Source organism: Salmo salar, chromosome 29, assembly GCF_965601325.2.
Source record: "Salmo salar chromosome 29, fSalSal1, whole genome shotgun sequence".
Classification (NCBI taxonomy): Eukaryota; Metazoa; Chordata; class Actinopteri; order Salmoniformes; family Salmonidae; genus Salmo; species Salmo salar.
Genome location: NC_138319.1, coordinates 14,895,001 through 14,918,294, shown reverse-complemented (window position 1 = coordinate 14,918,294; position 23,294 = coordinate 14,895,001). Strand labels below are relative to the sequence as shown.

General features: G+C 43.3%; 1 protein-coding gene and 1 long non-coding RNA gene across 2 annotated transcripts in view; one reads left to right on the top strand and one right to left on the bottom strand.

Annotated features, from left to right (window-relative positions):
* Positions 1–1,476: 1,476 nt before the first annotated feature.
* LOC106590183 (uncharacterized) lies at positions 1,477–8,145 on the bottom strand. Its single transcript, XR_014383072.1, has 2 exons — positions 7,582–8,145; positions 1,477–4,056 (listed from the first exon to the last, which is right to left on the bottom strand). It is a non-coding gene; the product is annotated as an uncharacterized LOC106590183 (long non-coding RNA).
* A 4,915-nt stretch (positions 8,146–13,060) lies between these two features.
* The window catches only part of kif9 (kinesin family member 9), a 17,484-nt gene continuing 7,250 nt past the window's right edge, over positions 13,061–23,294 (top strand). The window contains exons 1-17 of the mRNA XM_082970700.1: positions 13,061–13,198; positions 13,315–13,423; positions 13,750–13,915; positions 14,143–14,249; positions 14,442–14,672; positions 15,185–15,268; positions 15,426–15,518; positions 15,679–15,826; positions 16,121–16,185; positions 16,297–16,374; positions 16,968–17,036; positions 17,201–17,305; positions 17,897–17,952; positions 18,181–18,271; positions 18,482–18,618; positions 18,737–18,886; positions 18,992–19,200. Of these exons, the coding sequence (XP_082826826.1) occupies positions 13,182–13,198; positions 13,315–13,423; positions 13,750–13,915; positions 14,143–14,249; positions 14,442–14,672; positions 15,185–15,268; positions 15,426–15,518; positions 15,679–15,826; positions 16,121–16,185; positions 16,297–16,374; positions 16,968–17,036; positions 17,201–17,305; positions 17,897–17,952; positions 18,181–18,271; positions 18,482–18,618; positions 18,737–18,886; positions 18,992–19,200 (1,915 nt within the window). The 5' untranslated portion in view covers positions 13,061–13,181. The remainder of the gene's footprint in view (positions 13,199–13,314; positions 13,424–13,749; positions 13,916–14,142; positions 14,250–14,441; positions 14,673–15,184; positions 15,269–15,425; positions 15,519–15,678; positions 15,827–16,120; positions 16,186–16,296; positions 16,375–16,967; positions 17,037–17,200; positions 17,306–17,896; positions 17,953–18,180; positions 18,272–18,481; positions 18,619–18,736; positions 18,887–18,991; positions 19,201–23,294) is intronic.

Here is a 23,294-nt window from a genome sequence, read left to right as displayed (position 1 = left end):
CCTCAAGATGCCGATTTTGGTGATGCCTTCTCAGACTACGTGCTGTCGCCAAGCATTTTCCGCACACATCACATTTCAGATCAGGCAACGCCCTGGTTTCTTTCCTTGGTTGTCCTCTTCCTCTCTTTGATTTAAGAGGCTTTAACCCTGACAATCGTATTCTATTGACCACATTTACATGATCGCTTTCACTGTTGTCACTGTCAGAAGGGGGCTCGTAGTCACTGGTTGATTCGGGCTCGCCGTAGCTCTCGCCATCAGATTCTGTCCGGTTCTCTACAGTTATGATGTTGATAGAGTTCCATATAGACTCTTCAGCATTAGACTCCTGTGGCCCCAGACTGGCGCTCCATTCCTGCTCACAGTGCTGCTGCTCAGGGTTAACCTCTTCAGTGAGCGTGAGCTTCTGGTGGTCTGGGGGTAAGGAGAAAGGAATACATTTGATGAAAACCTAAAACGCTGAAAAGAGACAAATAGGGCTAGTACCTAAAACGGTGGGACAATGACTGCCTTTTCCCCTTTCATTGATGGTATCTAGTCCCATATTGTTTTGAATGGGATTCGAAATTGTAAAATCCAATTCATGAAAAACGGGGTCATTTTAGATAGGCCTATATCTAAAATAAAATGTGGATTAATTTATAGTCGATGCCTGTTATAAAAAAATGTGATGCTCAAGCAGTAAGACATCTCAGAAAGTAAAAAAAAAAGTATCATGTGAACTACAACTCCCACAAGTTTTGTTTGCGTGCTGGATTACATGTCACCCTCGAGTTGTTCGAGCAGAACACTCACAGGTAAGGACCGTCGCCGGTATGAACATATGATATTGATATTTTACTGAACATCGCCTGCATTGTGGGATGCACTATTTGTCAATATATATATATATATATATTTTTTTTTTACCCACACTAACGTGACCAAAGAGGTGACTGGAATGAGAAACAACTCTGCAGTGATTCAAAAACAGTGGATACAAATTAATGTTATTCCAATAAAGTAACCATGTAAGACTAAGGAAAACATGTTTTCAACCTGATAATCCTTAAATAGCAACATTGCTACCACATCACACACCATTAGAGCTTTGTGAACAGACTTATGCCAGTAGCCTAGCTGTCCTGTGTCACTCAATCATAACACATTCTATTTATTAGAAATTAAAGTGACATTTCGCTGAACTGAAAAGTTGACTAATGTTGAGATATGTCAACATCTCAGGCAATCTGCTGTGTTAGATCCAACTATATACCTCAATCCCAAATGAATGGAAAATATCAGCACCATAATTTCCTGGTTTCCCTGGTTTGATTTGATTGTTATATTTTCCATTAATTTGGAGTGAAGGCATATAGCTAGATCTACAAAAACTTGGTTTATCCGGTTAGAGTTCTGATAATGTCTGATGTAACGGAGGCTCCCCTATAGGTGGAGGTTTCAGGGAGGAAGCAGACAAGAAGTAGCAGCGCAATGTCCAGGGGTGGATGTTTATTTACAGTGACCTAGAGTAGTTGGCAAACTGTACACTCTTTACATATGTACAACGGAAAATAACAAAACGAGGAAACAAACTGGGGGCAAATCAAATAAGTGGAGAGCTCAAAATAAACCATGCCTCCATCATGCCTGGTTTATGCAAGCGGGAATCACTTTTTACGACACCGACGTGACTTTTCCGCAGCAGGTTAGGAGATTGAGGTTAGGGTTAGAGAAAATGCTCTCCTAACCTGCTACGAAAATCACTTTGTATCAAAGTGCTGTGAAAAGTGCGTCCCCTACGGCCAGCATGGAACCCTAGCCCTGTCTCTGTCTGGCCAACAATGAAATGGCAAGGTTTAAGTACAAGTCCCTCAAGCCTCACCTTGGAATGTACCACTTTTGATCGATCACAACTAAATGGTCAAAATACATTAATGAAATGATCAATAACCATAAGAAGGTAATCACATTGACAATTCATAAATACACACACACACTTCAATAACTGTGTTTGCATAAAGCATATAATAGATTTGTGTAACATTTCTCCCCCCCGGGATTCAACCACATTACAGAACCCAGTAACACAGGGTAAGTAGTGCTGCTCTGTTGGACACACCTCCAGATGCAACGGATCATCAGCCTGGTCTCTGAGCATTTTGTAATATTCTGTACGTAAATCCGCAACACTTCATTTAGTATGTTACGTTTCGTATGGTATGTATTCATTTGTGGATGTCCATCATACCTTTTGTATAATATGAGAATTTGCAAAATGTACAATATGTTACGAATTTGCTAAATGTATGTGTTACAAATTCCAATTTGGTGTGGCTAACTTTAGCTAGGCAGCTAATGTTAGCTAGCTGGCTTGCTGGGTTAGGAGTTACGTTAAAGGGTTACGTTTACTATGTTACGTCTAGTCTATGAGACCAGGCTGGGAGCATGAGAGCAGAACAAACAATTCTCCTTTCAAATGACCCTTACCAGGTAAGTTTGCAAACAATGTCTACCTTTAACATAACCAAAACATGTGCATTTGAATGGTAAAATGAATAAGCAAAAGCATGATTAGACAAAGTAAATTAGCAGAGCTTCAAGCAAAGATTTGGCGTGCCCAAAACCAATTGAATGTCGGCGTCTGACAAACTAACATCCGTTTCTCCTCACAACACATAACATTTAATAAATTCATTTCATAAGCCAATAGGCCTAAACCGTTTCAATGTTTAATATGACAAATCAGAACGCAGGCACGGACTGACCTAGCTCCTTGACATCTGACAAACTTGAACTTGAAAGTGTAACGTCTCTTAAAATGACCATTGAACAGATTTCCAAATGGCAGACTGTACCCAAGAGCAGTGATCTGAGAGCTGTCCTCTTGATACTTCTACGTTCCATTTAACACAAAGTGCATTGTTACGTGTTCTTAGTCTTTGTGAATATTTCTTCTGTGAGTTCGCAGATGTCTCTTCAAACTTGATGCTAACTTCAAGTAAGTTCCACACAAATGACATTGAACTCCCTCCCCTGTATGTGTCCTCATATGCACGGTCAGGTTTCCCTTTAGATTGAAGCATCTGCCACATTCGTTGCAGCGATGTGGTTTCTCCTGTGTATGAGTCATCATATGCTTTGTCAGGCTTCCCTTCTCGCCAAAGCATTTGCCACATTCTTTACACTGAAACGGTTTCTCCCCTGTGTGAGTCCTCATATGCTTTATCAAGCCAGACTCGCAGTCGAATGCTTTGTCACATTCTTTGCAAGGATGGGATTTCTCCCCAGTGTGATTTTGCCGATGCAGTTTCAGACGACCTTTTGTTGACAAGCATTTTCCACAGAAATCACATTTAAAAACCAGCCCTGTGTGAATATTAACCATATGATTGTTCAGACTTTCCTTGTGAAAGAAACGTTTGCCACATTTGGTGCAGCAATGTTGTCTCTCATCAGCGTGAATCTTCATGTGCCGGATCAGGTAGCGGTTCAAGGCGAAACATTGTCCACATGTGTCGCACATGTATGGCCTCTCTTCACTGTGCCTGAGTTGCAGATGCCTTTTCAGACTACGTGCCGTCGCCAAGCATTTTCCGCAAACATTACATTTCAGATCCGACAACTCACTGGTTTCTTTCCTTGGCAGTACTATTGGTCTCGCTTCGCTGTGCCAATTTTGCAGATGCCTTCTCAGACCACTTGCTGTCGCAAAACATTTTATGCACACGTCACATTTTAAATCAGGCAACGCCCCGGTTTCTTTCCTTGGCCGTCCTCTTCCTCGCTTTGATTTAAGAGGCTTTAACCCTGACAATTGTATTCTATTCTCCACATTTACATGATCACGTTCACTGTTGTCACTGTCAGAGGGGGGCTCGTAGTCACTGGTTGATTCGGACTCGCTGTAGCTCACGCCATCAGATTCTGTGCGGTTCTCTACAGTTATGTCGATAGAGTTCCATATAGACTCTTCAGCATTAGACTCCTGCAGCCCCAGACTGGCGCTCCATTCCTGCTCACAGTGCTGCTGCTCAGGGTTAACCTCCTCTTCAGTGAGAGTGAGCAACTGGAGGTCTGGGGGTAAGAAAGGATGAAATTTGATGAAAAGACGTAACATAGTAAACCTAAATCCGGGACGTTTGGTATGGTTACATAAGACAGAAGGCTACTTAAGGAAAAAATAAATAAATAACGCAAATCGTTTAGCAACCCAAAGGTTCGAATCTCATCACAGACAACTTTAGCTTTTTGGCTAATTAGCAACTTTTCAACTACTTACTACTTTTTTTTAGCTACTTAGCATGTTAGCTAACTCTAACAGTTAAACCTAACTCCAACCCTTAATACCCAGCTAACATTAGCCACAACAAAAATTGGAATTCGTAACATGTCATACGTTTTGCAAATTTGTAACATATTCTACGTTTTGCTAATTCGTAACATATCATATAAATGAAACCATACCATATAAAATGTAAGATATCATACTAATTGAAGTGTCTCTGATTTATCATAAAGAATAATATGAAATGCTCTGAGACCAGGCTGGCTAAACATGTATGATAGTCATTTCAGCGTGAATTAACTTGAATGCATGTACAATGGTATATCCTGAAACTGTAACTCAGCACACAGTATGCTATCAAAATGTGTGCTGCAACAGTAAAATACTCATTCAAATTTAAGACAAAATGGCCTAAAATATAGAAAAAGATTGACAATCACTTTGATTTGAATCACTTTTTGACCAGGTCAACTAGGAGCATCTCCATCTCCTAAATGTTTTGTCATTCAGGTCCAAAAAGTCATTTTTTGACCACTCCTGTTTCAGTATGATATGTTGGATAAAAGATACCATGGGCAAATATGGAAAGCTTTGTTCAAATCAAAAGGTGTGTGGTCAAAAAGTGATGGCAATAAAATGGAACGACCCTAAAACCACATATATATATATCAATCAATATATACCAAAATCATATATTGTAATTTCAGTATTATTGAGCAGATAATTGGCTAGCTAGCAGAGCTAACATCTCACATTGTTCTTTTAGTCAGTAGCTACAGTTGCAGCCAAATATACAAAACATTAGGAACACCTTCCTAATACTGAGTAGCACCCCCTTTTGCACTCAAGACAGCCTCAATTCATCGGGGCATGGACAGGGATGCAGGCCGATGTTGATTCCAATGCTTCCCACAGTTGTCAAGTTGGCTTTGGGTGGTGGACCATTCTTGATATACACGGAAAACTGTTGAGTGTGAAAACCCCAGCATCGTTGCAGTTCTTGATACACTCAAACCAGTGCACCTGGCACCTACTACCATACCCGTTCAAAGGCACCTCAATCTTTTGTCTTGCCCATTCACCCTCTAAATGGCACAATCCATGTCTCAATTGTGTCATTCACCCTCTAAATGGCACAATCCATGTCTCAATTGTCAAGGCTTAAAAATGATTTTTTTAGCGTGTCTACTCCCCTTCATCTACACTGATTGAAGTGGATTTAAACAAGTGACATCAATAAAGGATCATAGCCTTCACCTGGATTCACCTGGTCAGTCTGTCATGGAAAGAGCAGGTGTTCCTAATGTTTCGTACACTCAGTGTATATTGGCACGTTACACTTTTCTTAGATAATTCCCCTAATTTCCACAAAAGCAGTTGGTGGAGGGCACCCCTCAAACATGAAAGAATTAGAGCAGTTTGCTTTTGAAGACTGGGACAGATTGCTATTAGAAAGGTGAAGCAAGCTCATTGATGGTAATGAGAAGCATTTGTCTGCAAGTTGTCTTCAATATGGTCTGACTACAGCAGATAACGTCTCGGGACACAGACGCTCTGAGGCATACGAGCTCAGACAGGTCGAATGGTGCCAGAGAAGATGGTGTGTTACCGCCAAAGACAGTACAGTATGAACATAGGCAGAAAGTGCTTCTACAATAGAAATCCCCGATCACGCTTGTAGGCAATGTCATGGCGACGTTGGCTTGCTAAACTCCTGCATAGAAACACGTAATCGAGTCTAACGATCGTCTCGCATGCGCAGGTCATCAAATCAAAGGCACTCCTTAGATATAAAGTTGTCAGTTTGTCACTTTCACAAGGTTGTAGTAATAACATGTTCAACTACTTATGACATTGGCTCAAATGAATGTTGTGCCTTTTAGATTGAGAGAACCGACTAAACAAGTATTTTTCACTTCGCTCCCAGCGAAGGGATCAGCCAATGAAGTTGAAAGTCCCACCCAGTTGACTACATTAAAATGGTGGAAGCCCTCAATGGCGCTGGCCATGCTAATATGGTCTTTTGGCCTCTATCATTCTCTGTGTGTACTCTTGCCACAGATATAACAATGAGACATATTTCACCTAATGTATAAATGTGAAGCATCTGCTTGGCGGTTCCACTCACCACCAAATATGGTGAGAGGAAGCTCACTTGCGTGCAGGGGGAGAAGATGGAACGAAATGGATTTTGGCCTACATTCTGCAAATTTTCTCATCGATGAAACATTTGATCTCAATACAGTTTTCTGTTTCCAAAACTAAAATCTGAACAGAGTGTACTAAAGTTTGTAGACGCTATCATTTGCCAAAGTCTTTAAAAATATTTTGTTTAGAAGAAGAGCAAAGACGAATTTAGTTATTTGACAGGCGCACTTGAGTCGGCGTTCCCTAACGGAAATATGCAGATGATGCTAGAACGCGCCAATAGGATCTCGCTAGTTCGTGCTTAGCTCTGCCCCCCTCCTTGCTTGTTCTGCCCACTATGGCTCATTTGTTCCCATTGGAAACGACAGGCTGTGGTCTATCTTGGTTTAGTGATAAAAATCTTTGCTCGAGCTAGCTGCACAAGTAACCGTGGTTAACGTAACGCCCTGGACCAGAGATGAAGCGAGAGGCCCAACTCTGTGGAAAATCTCTTTCCATCCAGCAGATGGTTATGCATATTGATGGCATGAGACTAGTAACATAACGTATCTCTAGATTGAATATAGGCGGTTGACGTTAACAACCCTCCTCGAATATTCAAAAAAGGAATACATTAATGAGAGAGCCCGCCGTGCCGCTTTGTGGACAACGACTTCCATTGTTTGGGCGGAGAGATATCTTGTCAGTATATCCAATCTTTGGCATAGCACACTTGAACATAGCTAAGGACTCACGCGACCAATAAACATCTGCAGGTGGCGCTCACACGTTCCATCTGAGACGCAGGCGTTTTGATGTTCGCAGACCAGGCGGCCTTAACGTGCATAATCTAAAAACTGAGCAACCAAGTACTAGTTTGTGGGTTCCAATCATTTGTTGTTATTTAAGCAGGAAATCGACGCCTTGCAGCCTAAATGGGGGATGTTTTATGTACGAGACGGCGCCGAGGGACACGAGTCTGTCATCTGAATCCAACTGGAATGTATGCAGCAGGCTAATCCACGTAATAGGAATAATAGCGCCATCTGCCGGACGGAATTGTAATTTGGCCGCAACTGTGTATGACTAGGCGAAATTATGTACTACTCAAAACCCCTCCATTTTAAATGACTATACTTAGGCTACAATGTAAAATGAATGTCAAATAGAGAGACGTAGTCACAAACCTGCTAATCTATGCAACTTTATCTCTGGTTTGAAAACCAAATCCAGCAGTCTTCGTAGACGTGCATTCGCCCGTTTCAAACGGGAGATTTCTTCCTGGTGCTCTGCGATCGTTTTTTTTACTAACACGGATATCTCCGAAGGAACTGCTGTTAATTTTTCGTTGAGAAATACATTGATCTGCTGTAGTTTAGACATTTTGGGGAGGAAAGGGATAGTTGAGAGAATGTATTGTTATTTTGCTGTCACTACGGATCCGTGTTTAAGGAACAGGAAACTAGGTGCTACTTATTCTTTAAATCAACTGAAAGGTGCATGCACCGCCACCTACTGTACTGGAGTGTGAGGCCGGTCCCAGCCTACCTACGCCACTTACTGTATGTTACCCATTAACTCCTGTTTTTCTAATAAAATTAAGCCCCGATCTAAATCAGAGTACACAATGTAATTAAACAATTCAACATGCTCAACAGTTTCCTCTACCATACACACCCATCACACTCACACATTCCAGTATCATGTTTTCATATACATTTTAAAGAAGTTAAATAAAATCAAAACACATTTTATTAGTCACGTACACATGGTTAGCAGATGTTATTGCGAGTGTAGCGAAATGCTTGTGCTTCTAGTTCCGACAGTGCAGTAATATCTAACAAGTAATCTAACAATTCCACAACAACTACCGAATACACACAAATCTAAGTAAAGGAATAAGAATACATAAATATATGGATGAGCAATGACTGAGCGGCATAGGCAAGATGCAATAGATGGTATAAAATACAGCATCTACATATGAGATGAGGAATGCAAGATATGTAAACATTATTAAAGTGACATTATTAAAGTGACTCGTGATCCATTTACTAAAGTGGCCAATGATTTCAAGTCTGTATGTAGGCAGCAGCCTCACTGTGTTAGTGATGGTTGTTTAACAGTCTGATGGCCTTGAGATGGAAGCTGTTTTTCAGTCTCGGTCCCAGCTTTGATGCACCTGTACTGACCTCGCCTTCTGGATGGTAGCGGTGTGAACAGGCAGTGGCTCAGGTGGTTGATGTCCTTGATGATCTTTTTGGCCTTCCTGTGACATCGGGTTCTGTAGGTGTCCTGTAGGGCAGGTAGTTTCTGGCCTTCCTGTATGACCTAATCTCATCCTGCTCAACACAACTTCCTCCCTTTTGTTACCATTATACAACACTTACCATATAGGGAATTAAAAACAGAAGATACAGCCAAAGTTCATGACCAGTTTATTCATGCCCTGCAACCTTTTGGGGGACTCTTTTTCAAATCGAGATGAGCATAGCTCTAGATTAAATATGTAGATATTAGATATTGTAAATAAATAAAAAACCAGGTCAGAGACATGGAGAAAAATAAACAGGCTTAGGGCCTGATCTCTCTACACAACCTGACTGAATTTCACCTCCCCGCTGTCCTGCATTTTATGTTCTATGGTTCCTCTCACCTTATATCTGGTAATAGAGTACCACTGTATGAGTCATAATACCCATAAAACTTCGCGGTCAAACAGGGAAATGGTTCCAATCGTTTTTACACCATTCATTTTCCCCCAAAGGCGATTTTAGAAACACTTCAAATAAGGGCTGTGTTTTGTGTAGGCTTACCCTGGTGTGGTGTTTTGACAACCGTGTAAATCTCTCTAAGTGTCGTTTATCAATATATTCACCTGTATTTACCACACAAAAATGAAATGCTAATATGGCTATCATAAAGAACTACAAATGCCATGATGATCTGGATGAGACTGCTGAATCAAAAATTCTGTGAACTGTCTTTTGCAAGTTTTAAATTGACACAATACCTTTTAGCAAAGGTGTCAGCTAGAGATGACGTGCAGGGATTTGTAGTTTTGCATGATGTCTACTTTGATGCTATTTAGCATTTTCGAATCTGAGAGTAAATAGAACCAAATATATTGATAAAAGTCACCTTGTCCGAGAGAGATTTACATGGTTATCAAAACGTCATGCCAGGGTAAGCCTACACGAAGCACAGCCCTTATTTGAAGTGTTTCCAAAATCGCCATTGGGGGAAAATGAATGGTGAAAAAATTATTGGAACCATTTCCCTGTTTGACCGCTAGGTTTTATGGGTATTATGACACCTCCACTGTGGGGCTCTATGGTAAGATAAGTCCTCCCTCTCTCAAACAGCCACAAGCTCTTATCTAATGATGCAACAGCTGGGGCAAACACAGCCTTACAAATGGAAATATAGACTGGTTCTCTCTCTCTCCAATTAAATTAAATTCAAAGGGACTTTATTGGCACGGGAAAAATGTGTACATTGCCAAAGCAAGTGAAATAAAGAAAAGTGAGAAGACTCAAAACAATATCAACAAAAAACATTTAGAAATGAAGAGTAAGCATTTCCTTCACAAAGGTTTAAAAAATATAAACATTTCAAGCATTATATTATCATTGTTTTAGCAATGTGCACGTGGTTGAAGGACGAATAGTAAATAAACAGATAAATATTGGTGCTCCACCGGTTGCCCTTTTCTCATGGCAACTGGACAGAAATCTTGCTGCTGTGATTGCACACTGTGGTATTTTGCCTAACAGATATGGGTGTAAATCAATGTTTGATTTGTTTTCCAATTCTTTGTCAGTCTGTGATCTGTGGGGAAATATGTATCTCTAATGTGGTCATACATTTGGCAGGAGGTTAGGAAGTGCAGCTCATTTTCCACCTCATTTTGTGGGTAGTGTGCACATAGCCTGTCTCCGGAGAGCCAGGTCTGCCTATGGCGGCCTCTCTCAAAAGCAAGGCTATGCTCACTGGGTCTATATAGTCAAGGATTTTCTTAATTTTGTGACAGTCATGTGGTCAGGTATTCTGCCACTGTGTAAAACCAGATAGCATTCCAATTTGCTCAGGTATTTGGTTGATTCCTTCCAGTGTGTCAAATAGTTATCTTTTCTCTTTCTCATAATTTGGTTGGGTCTAATTGTGTTGCTCTGTGGGGTCTGTTTGTGTTTTGTGAACAGAGCCCCAGAACCAGCTGAGGGGACTCTTCTCTAGGTTCATCTCTCTTTTGGTGAGGGCTTTGTGGTGGAATGTGTAGGAGTTGCTTCCTTTTTAGGTGGTTGTAGATATATATATTTTTTTGTGAATTCTTGGTTGGTAAGTGGACCCCAGACCTCACAACCATAGAGGGCAATGGGTTCTATAACTGATTTAAGAACTTTTAGCCAGATCATATTTGGGATGTCGAGTTTTATGTTCCTTTTGTTGGTGTAGAACAGGTATTCCCAAACTGCGGTACACACGCAATGCCGTCGTGGGTACGCCAAATAAAAATGTGATTCACATTTAAAAAATAAAATATAACATTTCACATTTTCAAACAGTACATTTATATTTTCCAACGGGGCTATACATTTGGGTGAGGTTAAAATTAAACCATATAGTGTTTGGCGAAATAAAAACACAATGTCAAACACAGGTAGCCTAGTCAAATAATGAACATCCAATCACATTAACCTCTCTCGCGGGAAACCGTCACTCTTGCGCAGACATTTAGAAAAGAAACATGACAATTTGAAAAATAAGCCACGGGAGTTTTTTGAGCGAGAATAAAGACGACTTTCGAGTAGTAAGACATGTATAAAAGCAACAAATACCATCAATAAGAAGGGTCTATAAGAGTCTTATATGGTGAGCTACGGAGTGGCTAGGACAGGCAAGCCTCACACTATTGTGGAGGACGTTATTCTTCCTGCTGCCGCAGATATATCTGGGACAATGCTGGGGGAAAAGGCCAAAAACATATACAGACAATGCCTTCATTAAATTAAACTGTTTCATGACGCATCAGTGACATGGCATTAGATGTTTTGAAACAATTACTGCTTTGTATACAAGCCAGTGAATTCTATGTGTTACAGCTGGATGAGTCAACAGACGTGGCGGGCCTGGCACAGCTCCTGGTATATGTCCGTTACGTTTATGGGTTCAGTTCTTTGTGGATTTTGATGTGTGTTTGGGGTTATTGTCTTTTTTAAGTTTCAGCCTCCTAGCAGAGGCAACCAAGTTTTGAGCTAAAATGTCCAAGTACTGGGTAAAGTTCATGATGCCGTTGCCCTTTACAAGGGCCCCAGGACCAGTGGAAGCAAAATAGCCCCATAACATCATAGATCTAGAACCAACACAAAAATGTCGCCCGATGTGTTATATACATTATGTATTATACACTTTTTTTATTAGATGCAATCGCACTGTGTAAACATTCATGGGTATGAATCTAAAAGGCAGTAACTGCACTGCACACCTTCACAATCGTGCCATTGTGGAGTGGAGCTATACAGGTTATCAGGGCTGTGTCAAAAGTCTTTCCAGCCTACTGCTTACTAAATGTACTAACAATACTTTATACTATTTAGAACATACTAAATAGTATGCAGTAAGCAAAAAATATGAATATATTCAATATCGTGAGTACAATAATTTGGTCATGGAACAGGTCTGAGTTTCTCTCCCCTTGATTGTGGAAGTATGCTGGGTTAACCTCATTGAGCATTCTGCGCTGTGTTCTTGCAGTCCTTCCAAGGCCAGTCTTAGGGAGAATAGCAACAGTGCTGAAATTTCTCAATTTATAGACAATTTGTCTTACCGTGGACTGACTTTTAGAGATAATTTTGTAACCCTTTCCAGCTTTATGAAAGGCAACAATTCTTAATCTTAGGTCTTCTGAGATCTCTTTTGTTCGAGGCATGGTTCACATCAGGCAATACTTCTTGTGAATAACAAACTCTAATCTTGTGAGTGTTTTTTATGGGCAGGGGAGCTCTAATCAAATTCTCCAATCTCGTCTCATTGATTTGACTCCAGGTTAGTTGACTCCTGACTCTAATTAGCTTTTGGAGAAGTCATTAGCCTAGGGGTTCACATACTTTTTACAACCTACACTGTGGAATGTCGTATTCAATATAGACAAGAAAAAATACAATAATTTGTGTGTCATTAGTTTAAGCACATTGAGTTTGTCTATTGTTGTGACTTAGATGAAGATCAGATCCAATTGTATGTAAAGATTTATGCAGAAACCCAGGTAATTCCAAATTGTTCACATGCTTTTTTCTTGCCACTATACATGCAATGGCATAAATAGACTGGATTCCAGGGTTGGGGTCAATTCCAATTTAATTTGAAATTCCAATTCAATTCTGAAATTTGAAGATGAAGTGGAGAATTTACATGGAATTGAATTGGAATTGAAAAAGAACCAACCTTGGAATGGAATTGGAATTTAATTGGAAAAACCATACTTTTTGGAATGGAATAGGAATTTCGACTGTCTGAATTGGAATTGAAGAAAAAAAACATCCTTGGAATGAAATTGATTTGAATCTAGAATTGTAAAACGTGAATTGATGCTTTTAATATTTTGACATCCAGGCCTGGACTTTTCTACTCATTCCATTTCTGTGTCTCTCATGCAGGATCCCACAAACACGCCCACTGTTTCCATGACAATAGATGTCAACATATGGGAACATTTTGATTTCGTCTACACAAGCCACTAAACAGCTGATTTATTTACTAGCTAGACAAACACGTTTGATGTTTACAAATGAGCAAAAAATACCTGTAAGTAGATACGTTTTTGCCTAAGTTCTTAAGTTGGTATCTAACAGTAGCTAGCTAACTTAGCTAGGTGGCCCACAACATGCATGACTTTTGCTTCGGACCTGTTGTCGTTCTAGAAGTGCCATGATGATTGTCCACCCCGGCAGTGAAGTGAGGGTGTTAATTCGAAGCCGACCGACTGCTAATTTTGCTCAAGAGCTCATTGAATACCTACCAGACGGACAGGTATGTTTTACAGTGTAGTGCTGCAGTTTCCCCTCCAATCTCATTTGCATTATGTAAACGTGACATTTTTAACTCTGAATTTGAGAGTGGTGAGTAACTTAACGAATGTTACTAAACAATGTGGCAAGGTTTTAGGTTATAGGTTGTTGAAATGACAGATTCTGTCATTCATTTAAAATAACACAGCCTTAATATGCATAAATGAGACATATCAAATTGATCTCAAACCACATCATTAACCCTTAAACAGGTTAGTTTGTTGAAGGAGTTGATGAGCAGATTATTCTAATTGCTTCAACATGGCTATCTGTGTGATGATCTCTCAGACAGTAAGTGTCCACCAGAGGAAGGACTCCAGGAAGGGAGTGGTGAACAACCAGCTGAGCTCCTGGTCGTTCCGGCTGGATGGGGTGCTGCATGATGTGTCCCAGGAGGAGGTATATGGCCGCGTTGGGCGAGGGGTGGTGCTGGGAGCCCTGGAGGGGTACAATGGTAGGCTAACTCTGTCCCTATGTTTTACACTACCATGGTCATAGTTTGATTGTATACCAGTCTGATTCTGCTCAAAGCCAATGGCAATGCAAGAATGTAGCGAATGTTGAATGCAGAAACAGTCAGCTGGGTACACAGGCTAGGTAGTTTGTTTTTCTGGCTGCATGGCAGAACTGAGGTGAAACCTTTCCCCCCCCACCCTGAAATCTTGCTTGTTTTACTCTTAGGCACTGTGATGTGTTTTGGGCAGACGGGAGCAGGAAAGACGTACACCATGACTGGAGCCACAGAGAGTTACAAACAGAGAGGGATCATTCCTCGGGCCCTACAGGAGGTAGACCAGGACAACTTATGTCACCCGACACTTACCAATAATTTACGCCACGTGACACACTTGAAGTCATTCAACCCTGGATTACATTGGCTACCAGTTTTTTTCCCTGCCCAAGTCTAATGGACCAAAGTGAATGGCTTTTCTGTCTCCACACACATTTTCTGTTCTTCTCACCCTGGTCTCTCTGATCAGGTGTTCTGTGAGGTGGAGCAGCGTTCGGACCACGCCTTCAGTGTCCACTTGTCCTTCCTGGAGATCTACAATGAGACTCTGGTGGATCTGCTGGCGTCTGTACGGGGTTGCCCAGGGGTAGGGCCAGGGGGCATGGCGGTGGTGGAGGAGGCAGGGGGAGGGGTATCAGTCAGGGGGCTGTCCCTGCACCCCGTCCACAGCGAGGAGGCGGCCCTTAACCTGCTCTTTGAGGTGAGTGCTAAATACCTGTATGTAAGCCTCCCGAGTGGCGCAGTGGTCTAAGGCACTGCATCGCAGTGCTAGCTGTGCCACTAGAGATTCTGGGTTTTCGCAGCCGGCAGTGACCGGGAGAACCAAGGGGCAGGGATGTCCTTGTCCCATAGCACACTAGGGACTCCTGTGGCGGGCCAGGCGCAGTGCACGCTACGGTCACCAGGTGCACAGTGTTTCCTCCAACACATTGGTGCGGCTGGCTTCCAGGTTAAGTGGGCATTGTGCCAAGAAGCAGTGCGGCTTGGTTAGGTTGTGTTGTGTTTCGGAGGACGCACGGCTCTCGACCTTCACCTCTCCCGAGTCCTTACGGGAGTTGCAGCGATGGGACAAGACTGTAACTACCAATTGGATACCACGAAATTGGGGAGAAAAAATAATATATACCTGTATGTTGTGCATCTGAAGTGTTGTACATCTGGACAGGTGATGGATATTTGTGTGACGAAGGGTCTTCTTTGCTCTACATTCAGGGAGAGATGAATCGCATCATCGGAGCTCATGCCCTGAACAAGCACTCCTCCAGATCTCACTGCATTCTCACTGTCCACATTGAGGTAAGGATGGCTTAGACACAACTCACTGCTTCACTGCATTTTCTCCAGCCTTATTAATGTATTGTATAATGTCTTGTATATTGCAGTGTGTACAGTGTGGCAGCCATCCTATAGTTCTGTAATGTGTCAATTTATGTTATCAATTTGTGTTTTACAGTCTCGCTCCCGTACTCTGTCCGATGCAAAGTATGTCACTTCCAAACTGAATCTGGTGGACTTAGCCGGGTCAGAAAGGCTGGGCAAAACCGGAGTGAGTTTCATACCTGACTTTTTCTCATAGTGTTATTTTTGACAGTTTATGTATTTATTGCAACGTGTGGATTTCAAGTTTTCATGACAAAACCCCCCAGTTCCTGCCAGTTCTTAGCACTAACCCCCATGTCCAACTGTGTTCTCCTCTCTGTGACCAGTCAGGGGGCCAGGTGCTGAAGGAGGCCATGTACATCAATAAGTCCCTGTCGTTCCTGGAGCAGGCCATCCTGGCCCTGGCAGACCGACGTAGGGACCACGTCCCCTTCAGACAGACCAAACTCACCCACGCCCTCAAGGACTCATTAGGTGAGCCAAACCCACAGAGACTGGGGGGGGGGGGGGGGGGGTGGCAAATCAGCACAGAGATGAGAGCAATGGTCAAGTTATCAATTTGTAGTCCAAGTGATTTAAAGGCCCAGTGCAGCTGTTTGTATCTTAATATCATATAATGTCTGAGTAACAATGAAGTACCTTACTGTGATTTGTTTTCAATCACAATGGTCAAAAAGAAACACAGACAGCTTCTTAGCAAGAGCAATTTCTTGGGCTGTCTGGGAGTGGTAGTCATACAATCAATATAATCCGCTCTCATCTCTATAGGTGGGAACTGCAACACAGTGCTGGTGGCCAACATCTATGGAGAGGCTTCTCAGATAGAAGAGACAGTAAGTATGGAGCTGTGTGAGAACGGCTTCTTCCTGTAGTCCTAGTTTAGTGTCGTTTCCTAGAGTAAAGTGGAGACCTGTGATGTGTGATCTGCTCTGTCTCTACCGTAGCTGTCCACACTGCGCTTCGCCAGCAGGATGAAGTGTGTGCAGATGGACCCTGTTGTCAACGAACACACCGACCCAGTGGTGAGATTATACCTCAACTTCACACACCAGAACACATTTGGATTATGAAAGCGGATTAATTACTATAACTCTATATCGTATTGATTGTTTGTCCATTGATTATATTCCTTTCGAAAACCTGTTTCGAAGGTCATTTGTACCTTGAAGGAATCCTGTAGGATTGTTTTTTGTAAAGGTTATACATTGACGATAACACTGCCTACAGATGAACAGCATTGTAGAAACTGAAGTACTGGTATTGTATTGATAACTGTATTGTTATGGGGGCAAGACATGTGCAGTGATTAGCCAGGGTTGAATGGTATCTGATTGGATGTGTGTGTTGTTTTGTGCAGCTCCAGATCTGATTGGATGTGTGTTGTTTTGTGCAGCTCCAGATCTGATTGGATGTGTGTTGTTTTTGTGTAGCTCCAGATCTGATTGGATGTGTGTTGTTTTTGTGTAGCTCCAGATCTGATTGGATGTGTGTTGTTTTTGTGTAGCTCCAGATCTGATTGGATGTGTGTTGTTTTTGTGTAGCTCCAGATCTGATTGGATGTGTGTTGTTTTTGTGTAGCTCCAGATCTGATTGGATGTGTGTTGTTTTTGTGTAGCTCCAGGTCAGGAAGCTGGAGAAGGAGATCCAGCTGCTGAAACAGGAGCTCAGCATTCACAACACACTGGTGAGTAACCTCAAGGAAGAAAAGAAGAGTTCAATGTTGAAGTATTAAGTATTGCTTGGTTTAGCCTGAGTCCCAGAGTTGTTTGGCGAGACAACACAAACAGGTCTTAGACCCAGGCTATGGTTTTATTAGAGAATAAGACCAGGGTATGTGATTGTGTGCAGGCTAACCGCATGGGCATGTCCTACGACACGCTGTCAGAGACCCAGGTCGCGGAGATCCAGAGTCAGGTGCGGATGTATCTGGAGGGCAGCCTGGACGAGATCAACGTGAGAACCCCCTGAGACTAACATTCTCTCCCAGTAGAGAGATGGATTTTTGATATGATTTATTACGATCCCCATTAGCGACAGCTAGTCTTACTGGGGTCCGACACGTAACGAAAAATACATTGCAGACAAAATACTTTACAATTTACATACATTTAAAAACATGAACATGTAGTGTGTGTGTGCACCTATCACTTACACATACATGTGAGTTCATACACACAACAAATGGGTCACATGGCGGAGACTATCACGCCACATATGGTTATAAGGCACAGTGTAATAACTAAAACGGTATCCCTCTGGTCATGACTAAAACTGTATCCTTCAACTTCAAATAAACCATTATTTCTACAGCGCTTTTCATTTCAAAGAGAATCTGACGCTTTAAAAACAAAACAAATGTAGGGTTCTGGCGGTGGCATGTCTAGACTTAGACGATGGTCTTCTACTGTTGCAAGGGCACTGAGGCAGTTCAGAAAGGCTGTGGTGGAGGGATTGTCGATGGGTCACTGTCATGGAGCGAACTTCTTCTAGCATGGCTGATTTTCATACTGTTTTATCTCCCCCATGTCTGACTTCTCTCCACAGATTGTGAGCATCAGGCAGATCCAGGAAGTGTTTGCCCAGTTCAAGCAGGCCGTGCAGTGAGTAACTGAGTCCCTAGATGCTGATCTAAGGACAATTTGACACATTTCCCACTCATGGTTAAGGTCAGGATTGGGGAGATTAAGCTAATACTAGATCTCTGCCTACAGGAAAAGTTCTACCTGCAGTGTGAGTAACTCTCACCAGGCAACCAATGATGGGATCAGTTTATGTTATGGGTGTTGAGGTCAGTTTGGCATATGTGTTAAGTGTTGTGTATTGAACAGGCAGCAGGAGCAGAAGGTGAAGGACCAGCTGTGTCAGAACTACACTCTGGTGGAGAAAGCCCAGAGTACAGCTGGCTCCACTGCAGCCAAGGTTAGTCTCTGCCTGATGCTTGGACCAGTGGCCACCAAGATGGTGCTGCTTCAAACCTCTTGCATATGTCAGTGGGGAATTTGTTTATATTGTTTAAGCAGGAGGGCCAATTGCAAACCAGTTCTCATTTTCCGTAACGTTGACCTAGCCAAAAGGCTTAAGTTGTTCATACAGTTTTTAAACGAATGCTGTTGTTACTTTGTGTCATAGTCACGGGGCTCCCAAGGCACGGTGGGCGTGGTGGAGGGCCATGGGTTTGGGGTGGGGCTGGCAGTTCCATCAGAGAGGCACATTCGGCTCCTGTCTCCAGGCAGGACCAAAGCCATTAAGACTAAAGAGCTAGCAAGGTCAGTGTCCTGAGTAACATCACTGTCAAATCCTTCCCTTCTCATTGAAAGCCAGTGTCAAGACCATCTTAATGTAACCCCCCCCCCCCCCCCCCCCCCCCCAACTGTGACTGTCCAGCCAGGGGAGGAAGGAGGCTGTGGAAGGAAGGAGTCCTGGTCCAGGGAAGCCAGTGGAATCTGTGAACCCGGTCCAGAGAGACCGTGAGGGTCGCAAGCATGACCCCCAGAGCCAGGAGCCTCAAGGACCACAGGAACCCCTTAGGACTGAGTATACACACACCTATGTCCCTTTATACAGCATCTGTCCTGTATATTACACGTGTTATTCTATGCACAGGTCCAACATGTCTGATCTAATGTTTCTCCCCTCCAGCTCCCCTCCCCCTAAGGCAGAGGCCTTTGAGGACTTCAAGGCAGAGCGGGGCAGCGAGATCAACCGCATCCTGAAGGAGAACAAGGTGGTGCTGCTGGAGCGCTGCGCCCGCCTCCGGGAGCTGACGGAGGGCGTGAACACGGCCAAGAGAGAGATTGACAGCACAAGCACCGCCTTGCACCAGTGGAGAGACAAGAGACAGAGCCAGGGTATGGGAGCTCAAAACTGTGTGTGTGTGTGTGGTTGTGTGTTAGACCTACAGTACCAGTCAAAAGTTTGGACACACCTACTCATTCAAGGGTTTTTCTTAATTTTTATTATTTTCTACATTGTAGAATAATAGTGAAGACATAAAAACTATGAAATAACACATATGGAATTATGTAGTAACCAAAAAAGTGTGAAACAAATGAAAATATATTTTATATTGGAGATTTTTCAAAATCCACCCTTTGCCTTTATGGCAGCTCAAATTAGAAAAGAGAAATGACAGTCCATCATTAATTTAAGACATGAAGGTCAGTCAATCCGGAACATGTCAAGAACTTTTAAAGTTTCTTCTAGTGCATTTGCAAAAACCATCAAGCGCTATGATGAAACTGGCTCTCATGAGGACCGCCACAGGAAAGGAAGACCCAAAATTACCTCTGCTGCAGAGGATAAGTTCATTAGAGTTAACTGCACCTCTGATTGCAGCCCAAATAAATAACAGACATCTCAGAGTGAAGGAAAAGCAGCCAACAAGTGCTCAGCTTATTTGGCAACTCCTTCAAGACTTTTGGAAAAGCATTGCTCACGAAGCTGGTTGAGAGAATGCAAAGAGTGTGAAAGCTGTAATCAAGGTAAAGGGGAGTTACTTTAAATAATATAAAAAATACTTTGATTTGTTTAACACTTTTTTTGATTACTACATGATTCCATGTGTTATTTCATAGTTTTAATTTAATATCTTTTACATTTATTTATTTAACTAGGCAAGTCATTTAAGAACAAAATCTTATTTACAGTGATGCCTACACCGGCCAAACCTGGACAACGCTGGGACAATTGTGCGCCGCCCAATGGGACTCCCAATCATGGCCGGTTGTGATACAGCCTGGATTCAAACCAGGGTGTCTGTAGTGACGCCTCTAGCACTGAGATGCAATGCCTTAGACCGCCGCGAAACTCGGGAGTTTAGATGTCTTCACTATTATTCTACAATGTAGAAAATAGTAAAAATAAAGAAAAACCCTTGAATGAGTAGGTGGGTCCAAACTTTTGACTGGTACTGTAGGTTCAAATACTATTTAGGATACTTCAATTACTAAAGCCTGGTGGCATTGGGGGGTCTGGTGATGGGGGCAGGAGTGAATGCACAGAGGGCCCTTAATCAGACCCCTGCATGTCAGTGGGACAGAGCTATTATGATCGCCAGCAGTTGGGACTTGAGTGGCAGCTGCTCTCGGCAGAGCCCTGTGTGACTGAGCAGCCTATTTAGGAGCCACACTGCTCACCCCAGCTGGGGAGAGGGCTAGAAAAGGTGGCCTAAAAATGTCCTGCTCACTCCTTCCTGGATAGGCTACTGCACCTATCAGGAGTTCCACTCAGCGGTCGGAAAATGCAAAAGAAAATAATTCCCCTGAAACTGGCAACATCAGAACTCTTTTGGACACTGACAACAATAACGATAGAGCCCATCTGAGAACAGCTCTTGATTGCCGCAGAACTAAGGGGCTACAATATTGACATCGCTGCCCTGAGTGAGACCAGGTTCCTGGATGAAGGTTCCCTGGAAAGAGGAGGGAGAAGGCTACACCTTCTGGAAAGGTTATCCTCTGGGTGAACAACATCAGCACGATGTGGGACTGGCAATTAAGAACAGCCTCTTACCCAACTTCACCGAAACACCTGTCGGCATAAGTGAAAGACTCATGTCTCTCCGTATCCCTCTACGCAAGATTCACTATGCCACTCTTCTCAGTGCATACACATCAACGTTACCATCTGAAAATGAGGCAAAGGACTGCTTCTACCAGTCACTAGTTGAGGCACTTCACCACATCCCCAGGAATGACCAGAACTTTCTGCTGGGTGCCTTCAACGCTAGGGTGGGAATGGGACAGAACAACAGGATATGGAGCAGAGTGCTGGGTAGGCATGGTGTTGGCCAGGTCAATGAAAATGGCATGAGACTGCTAACTCTATGTGCCAAGCATGATCTCATCATCACTAACACCTTGTTCCAGCAGAAGAACAAATACAAAACATAATGGATGCGCCCACACTCCAAACACTGGCACCTGATCGACTTCGTCATAGTGAGATGTTCTGACACCAATGTCGTCCTGCTGACTTGTGCGATGAGGGGCGCAGAATGCTGGACAGATCACCATATGATACTGGCTAAACTGCAGGTGAGTATACCCTCCCCAACTCCTGCAGAAGTCCAGTAAGAGGCGTCTGCACTGTACCCGTCTTAAGCTGCAGTAAGGGATGAGTTCCGTCACTCTCTCGCTGAAAGGCTGAGAGAGATTGAGCCTCTTCTGAGTTCAGAGGACCCCATCGACCAGAAGTGGGCATCTATCAGCTCAGTGCTCTATCAGGCAGCGGCCCACTCCATTGGCTACAGAGGTAGGAAACATCAGGACTGGTTCGATGAGAACTTGGACACAACCTTACTGGACAATATGCACAAAGCGCACAGGGCTACTCTCAACAGCCCCACATCTGCTGCCCTCCGCCAGCAATTTGTGAGCATCACGCAAGAAAGTGCAAATAACCTTGCTTGCTTTGCAGAACGAATGGTGGACGAATAAGGCACAGGAAATCCAAATTGATGCCGACAAAAACGACATGCACAATTTCTACAACACAGCTAAATCTATCTAAGGCCCTAGAAGTTGCTCAATCACCCCCCTGAAAACAGCCAACGGTCTGACTCTCTTGAAGGCCCAAAACCAGATTCTGTTCAGGTGGGCTGACCACTTTGAAGCACTACACAACCAGCGCTCTCCAGCAGACAACTCCATCCTGGAAGAACTGCCTGTCTGTCCACCCATTCAAGACCTCAACCATTCGCCAACCTTCCAAGAGGTGTTATCACGAAGGGAGGTTACTTCTGCACCAGAACGCTCCACCAGTACATCACTGAGGTTTAGGACCGGGAGATCATCCCCCAACAGTGACGGGATGCAAATATTGTAACCATCTATAAGAACAAGGGTGACAAGTCCATCTGTTGGCAAAGGCCGGGGGATATCCCTTCTTGTCATTCTGCCCCTGAACAAGGCAGTTAACCCACTGTTCCTCAGCCATCATTGAAAATAAGAATTTGTTCTTAACTGACTTGCCTAGTTAAATAAAGGTAAAATAAATAAAAATTGCTGTTGCTGAAAAGGTCCTGGCCAAGGTGACGCTACATAGGCTGGTGAATAACATCACAGAAGAACTGCTGCCAGAGTCACAATGCGGCTTCAGAAAGAACAGGAGCACGGTCAACATGATATTCACGGCACAGCAACTCCAGGAGAAGGCCTTTCATAGCCTTCGTCGACCACTCCAAGGCTTGACACTGAGCAGGGAACTATTATGGGGGATTCTACCCAAATTTGTCAACATCCTTTGCCAGTTCCATGATGGGATGATGACTCGGGTGGCCATAGGAGGGTTGGAGTCAGTGCCCTTTGGAGTACTCATCGGTGTGAGGCAGGGGTGTGTGCTGGCACCTGTACTCTTTAATATCTTCCTCCTATGTGTCACCCAGCTTCTCCACAAGGAGCTTGAAAACAGCAGTTGGGTTGCGGTGGACTTCAGACTGGATGGAAACCCATTCAACATCAGAAGGCTCCAAGCAACCACCAAGGTTTCGATGGAGAGGGGTCTTGAGCTGCAGTATGCTGATGACTTTGCTCGCGGCCCACACTCCGGAAGACCTCCAGTCCGTCCTTGTAACGGCTGTGAGAGTCTAGCAGGATGGGACTGTCTATCAACACCACCAAGACAGAGGTGGTCTGCCAATGGAGATCCAGCCCTCCACCCACCATGTCTTCACCATTGAACACACATCACTGGCAATAGTCCCGTCATTCAAATACCTGGGCAGCATCCTCTCGGAGGACTGCAGCATCGACTACATAATTCAAAACTGGATCAAGCTAGCCTCAGCTGCCTTCGGGGGAAACTCCGATGCAGGGACTTCCAAAACAGTGATCTCCACACCAAAGTCGCCATGTATCAAGCCGTCTGCATTGTCACACTACTTTCCACCTGTGAAGCCTGGGTCACCTACAGGCCTGTGTGTACACAGTGCCTTCGAAAAATA